Here is a 5,405-nt window from a genome sequence, read left to right on the forward strand (position 1 = left end):
TGAATACCGGTGTCGAACCGGTACCGAAAATATACCCGGTTTGGTAAATTCGATACCGATACAGGTACGCAATACCAGCTCATTCATTAGTGATATTACTATCCATCAAATTCAATTTTTATTACTATATTGTTATGTTTACTGTTCAAAGAGTTCTGTTTTTAATATATAGGACAATTATTGTTCTTCGGTTGGATTGATGATCTTGTTAAGTGGACAAGAGCATCGTGTCCGGTTTTTAGGTATTCTTGAAAGAGGAGGGTGCTAGGTTTCAATTGTATTTTTTTTACGATTGTTACTCTAGTTCGTGAGGAAAAATAATAAAAAAAATAACTTAAGGAAAAAATACAACTAGTGAAAAAAGACAAAAACTAGTAAAAAATGGTAAATGTAATTTTTCAAAGTTAGTAAAATGAAGGGTAAAATGGTCTTTCTATAATTTAATTTTAATAAATTAAATCAAAATGGGTAAATTTGCAATTTTACTAGTTAATAGAGGGGAAATATACAATTTAATTTTAGGCTCGGGTATATATGCAATTTCAAAGTTTTTTTAAGGGGAAATATGCAAAAAAAAAAACCCAAAAAAGAAAGTCTAAGGCCTTCATTCTTGAAATTGATTTCGAGAAGGCCTGTGACAACGTTAATTGGGATTTCGTAATAAATATCCTTCAACAAATGGGATTTCCGAACACTTGGTGTAGTTGGGTTTTGGGCATTTTTAAATTGGCTAGTTCTTCCGTGTTGGTTAACGGGACGCCCACTTTTACTTTTAAATGTGAAAAAGGTATAAGGCTAGTGGGTATGGGAACTGTCCCCGGAGCGTCGAGGACCGGCGCCGTCCAGCACACCATGCCGCCCCCTCCGTCCTCGTCTTCAACGTCGGCATCTTGATGTTTGAGACGGTCCACTAAAGGACAAATTTTTGTGAGGAACGATGGTTAAACAGATTAAAAAATAGAAGATTAAAAATTCAAAAAAATTATACTAACATTTGACAAATGGTGGAAATGAAGGTTTAGGTTTCTGTGTTTTAATGGCGGATTGGTGTATAGATATAGGAGTGATGTGGGGAAGATGAGAGTGCCAGCTGTATATTATTTGTTTGTTTTGGGACCTGTAGGTTTCGGTACACGCCAGCATAAAGAGAATTCACATGGGTTAATTTATTTGTTAATTGTTAAAAAAAAAATAGAAGATTAAAAAAATAAAATATATAAAAGTGGTGGGGTAGGATCATCTAGGACCATCCTCCCATTTCTATTACTTTTGTGGGATGGACCAATCCTTGAGAGGACTATGATGTGGCGCCTACGTGGCAGATCATCCTCCAAGGGAGGATGGGCACCATACCCTCTAGCCTGAGACAAAAGGATCCTCTCTCCCCTTTTTTATTCCTCACCGTGATGGAGGCTCTCACTTGCATGTTTAATAGTGCGAGGGAGGCAGGGGTCATTAAAGGTATGGTCACTCCAAACAACGGGCCTATCATTTCTCATCTTTTATACGCGGACGATGCAATTATATATTCAAAAAAAATTAAAACAAATACTTAAAAATTTTGAATCACTATACATCAACTTTCCTAATTAATATATAAAAAATAAAACATAATCAAAAGTCCTCGCGTTACGACGGAATCAAACAAAACATAATCTAATTAGAACTTATAAAATGCACCTATCAATTTTTATCTATTAAATTCTAATACACAGTTGCCTACTCAATGCTGGTGTATAACTTATAAGTAAGAATAATATCCATATTTTAATACATTCTTTAACCATAACTAGAGTATCAAAATTGATGATGAATAAATGAGTTACTTTTAGAGATTTATTCAATTTTTTTTTTGTATTGTATGTTTTATGGTGTATGTTAACATTTTGTAGTGTTTCAAATAAGAAAAATGTCGTCGGTATTTTATAATCTTATATGCTTATAAATCGTGAGATAATTCGAAACTACAAAAAACATTAAAGATTAAAATCATCAAATATTAAAAGTAATAAAAAAAGTTATACATCTTTAAATCGTAATACTTATTAATGAGTCTAAAACACTTTTAACCTTTAATAATCTATAGAAGTATTATAAAAATAAATTATAAACTTATTTCACAACTTTATTTAATGTTATTACAGGTTATATTAAAGAGGAAATTTCAAAGTTCGTCCTTTACGTATGTCTAATACATCAAATTATGTCCTTTATCTTTAATAACCTCAGAAAACATACTTAATGTTTGAAAAACCATTCAGGTTATGTCCTTTACCCTAAACCTAGTTTGTTTTCCCAGTTAAGTCAGGTCACGTGAGAAGCACATGAGGGCATTAATGTCATTCTACCTACCCATTATTGTGCCCTGTTATAAAAACCCTAAACCTCACCATCATCTTCTCCATCTTTCAATCAGCTGCACATACGTAACCCTAATCCCCAATTCGTCCCCCCTGCAAGTCACCCTCAAATACGCAATCGTGCAAGAGAAAACAACAATGGTGCTATGTGAATGCGGGAAAGAAGCTGTAATTGTGACATCTTGGACTAATCGCAATCCTGGCCGTCGTTTCTATGCATGTCCTGATCAGGTATGCGATAATTAGGGTTTTGTAATTGATTTGCACCTGAAATTGAAACTTGTTCTGTCTGTGTTAATTAGGGCTCGGATTGTCGACTCATTGGTTGGGTTGATACAAGGTGTCAAAGGTGTGTTGACATCATACCTGGACTGCTTAGGGGAAAGAACCATGCTGAAGAACAGAAGAACAAGCTTGAGGTCAGAGTCAAAGAAAGTGAAGAAGAGGTTATGAAACTGAAGAAGTGGTTGATTATCAGTTGGATATGTTTCATTTGTTATATAGTGTATTTCTAGTGTAATTTTGGTCTGTGATTGCTGGTATCTAATGTAATTTTGACATCATGTAATGAGAATTTTGGTATAGTGTTGTTAGAAGTTGTGCAATAAGCTTTGTAAATCTCTGACATGTCCGAGTACGAAACATCTGACAATTTGCAATAAGCTTTGTAAATAAACCACATTGTGCATAACCAACTAGGATATCATACCAAACACTTCATAATCCATTACACTGCATAAGTTAAAGACTGACCCAAAAACCTGTTCAAAAGACAGCCATTCCATGTTCAACCTAATACATAAGTACATAACCACTAAAAGTTTTCAAAAGACATAAACTAACCCTTAAACATGTTCAAGACCAAAAGACACAACCCTAAATCATAAAGACAACCCTAAACAGTAGCATCCCCTTTGCAAGTCCTTGTGTTATGTCCACACTTGCCACATTTTCCCTTGGTGTGTTTCTTGGACAGCCTTCCACTGTGAGTCATTTCCTCCACTTCTAATGCAGACCTTTTCCTTGCCTTCTTGGGTCTGCCCACCTGCTTATGATGATTTGGTGGTGTAAGGGTGGTAGGAACTTGAGATTGGACCCATAAAGACCTTCCATTGATAGGGTTAACCTTGAAAGCATAAACCTGCTTCCACCTACCCATTGTGTAGATGGGATTACACCAACTCTCTAATGAACCCACCCTTCTACCATTAGTAGCCATGTTCCATATTGCTGCAACAGCATGCCTACATGGCATTCCTGTAAATTAAATGGATTAGCACATTAGTACTACACACCAAACAAGTAAACAATACAACAAAAGTACCTGTGATCTCCCAAGCTCTGCAAGCACATGTCCTCTTAGCCAAATCCACAACCCTTGCATGATTTGGTTTACCACTTACTGAAAATATATCCCCTCCATTCCACTGTACATGATAAAATGCAGCATCTTTTTTGATTGTCTCCAGCTTTAGGGCAGCAAAGGGTGTAAGCAGGCCTTCACTTTTCTCTATAACCTTCAAAACTTTGACAATTCTTCTCATCAAGTACTCTCTGATGTATTCAAGGGCAGAAATAATGGGCTTGTGTAACACCCCAAAATATGTAATTTATTTATATTACTTAAAAGTCTAGTCATGTTATATTTAACCTAGTTAAGCATTTATGCTAGTAACTTGATTAGAAGGAAGGTTTATGACTAATAAACAAATTAAGTAAGTTTAGGGATCAAACTTGTTAAAAAGGAATGAAAGTTTTAAATTAAAACAAATAAAAGAAAAGGGAAAACAAAAACCACACACCTGGTGTGTACGTGGGATCGATCAAGAGCAGGAGGGGGCAAGACCAAACCCTAACTTCACAAATCCTCCAAAAACAGAAGGGAATTTAGAGTTTTAGTGAATGCATGAGCCCTAATTCGAGTAATCTAAGCTTGTTCAACCCTTGGTAAGTCGAAATTTCTGTTTTGGATGAATGGTAGGAAGTGGGGTTTAACCCAATCGTGAATTTGTGTGGAAGTCTTGTGTAATTGTGAGTAGGAATTCATAATAGAATGAGGATTTTGCTTAATTTTGATTGTTTGGATGATTAGGGTTCATACCCACTTGTTGTAGGAAAAAGGTAGACATGATGAATTATGATGACATGTTTATGGAGGTGAATTGATATATAATCTGAATGTGATAGAGAAAATTAGATTAGTTAGGATAGTGTAGAATGAAAGAAATTCATGAACTTGATTGATTCTTGTTAGATTATAAGGTGAATAAGTAAGGTTATGCAATAAATACTTGTACTTTGTGCTTTGTTAATAATGTGCACATCAAGTGTTTGAGAAAATGCCTCAATGAAAAATGCTAGTCATATAAGCCATAAACTTGTGTGATTTGAACATGTTTGTGAAGCATGAGTAAATTGAATGATGTTTTATCAATTGATATGTGTAATGTGCATGAAGCATGAATTAAAAGAATGAATGGTTATATGTAGGCGTTAAAGAAGAAAGTTCGAGTCAAGTGAAGCAACAAGGGGATCTAGACCGAGGTACGTTACTTGTACAATTTGGGGTTTACTTTAGATATGTGTTTGTCCATATTTGTACTAAATTGTATCAAGCATGGTTAAGATATATGATTGGACCTTTCTCTTGAATGGGTCGGATAATGAAATTGTAAGACTAGAAAGATGGGTATGAAGTTTCGTTGGAACTCACTACCGTGTAAGTATGAAAGAATGTAACTTAGTATAAGATTTGTATGTCCCGTTTATTTTAAGTTCGTAAGGTAATTTCTTGAGTAAAGAAGGAACCCTCGTTCTAATATGTTTTGATGTTGTGATCATGTAGGTAAATCTCATGTCTAGTTATCAAGCTTGCCCGGATCGAACACACCTCAAGCCCGTCAAGCGCTCCGCATTTTGTATAAAGTCGATGTCAAATTACCTAGTTACTTATGTTTATGTTTTGTACTTAAACTAGTTTGGTCATGGTTGTCTTTTGAAAAGTTGTCGTAGGTGCGTACATACTTGATGGTTTTCGAAACTAAG

General features: G+C 35.0%; 1 protein-coding gene and 1 long non-coding RNA gene across 2 annotated transcripts; one reads left to right on the forward strand and one right to left on the reverse strand.

Annotated features, from left to right (window-relative positions):
- Positions 1 to 3,101: 3,101 nt before the first annotated feature.
- Positions 3,102 to 3,931, reverse strand: LOC110933527. The gene is made up of 2 exons (XM_022176744.2): positions 3,685 to 3,931; positions 3,102 to 3,617 (listed from the first exon to the last, which is right to left on the reverse strand). Exons 1-2 carry the CDS (start codon positions 3,902 to 3,904, stop codon positions 3,256 to 3,258), a joined length of 582 nt encoding a protein of 193 aa, XP_022032436.1. The 5' UTR covers positions 3,905 to 3,931; the 3' UTR covers positions 3,102 to 3,255.
- A 237-nt stretch (positions 3,932 to 4,168) lies between these two features.
- LOC110934735 lies at positions 4,169 to 5,405 on the forward strand. Its single transcript, XR_002588585.2, has 3 exons — positions 4,169 to 4,307; positions 4,851 to 4,904; positions 5,206 to 5,405. It is a non-coding gene; the product is annotated as an uncharacterized LOC110934735 (long non-coding RNA).

This window comes from Helianthus annuus, chromosome 4 (genome assembly GCF_002127325.2).
Source record: "Helianthus annuus cultivar XRQ/B chromosome 4, HanXRQr2.0-SUNRISE, whole genome shotgun sequence".
Lineage (NCBI taxonomy): Eukaryota > Viridiplantae > Streptophyta > Magnoliopsida > Asterales > Asteraceae > Helianthus > Helianthus annuus.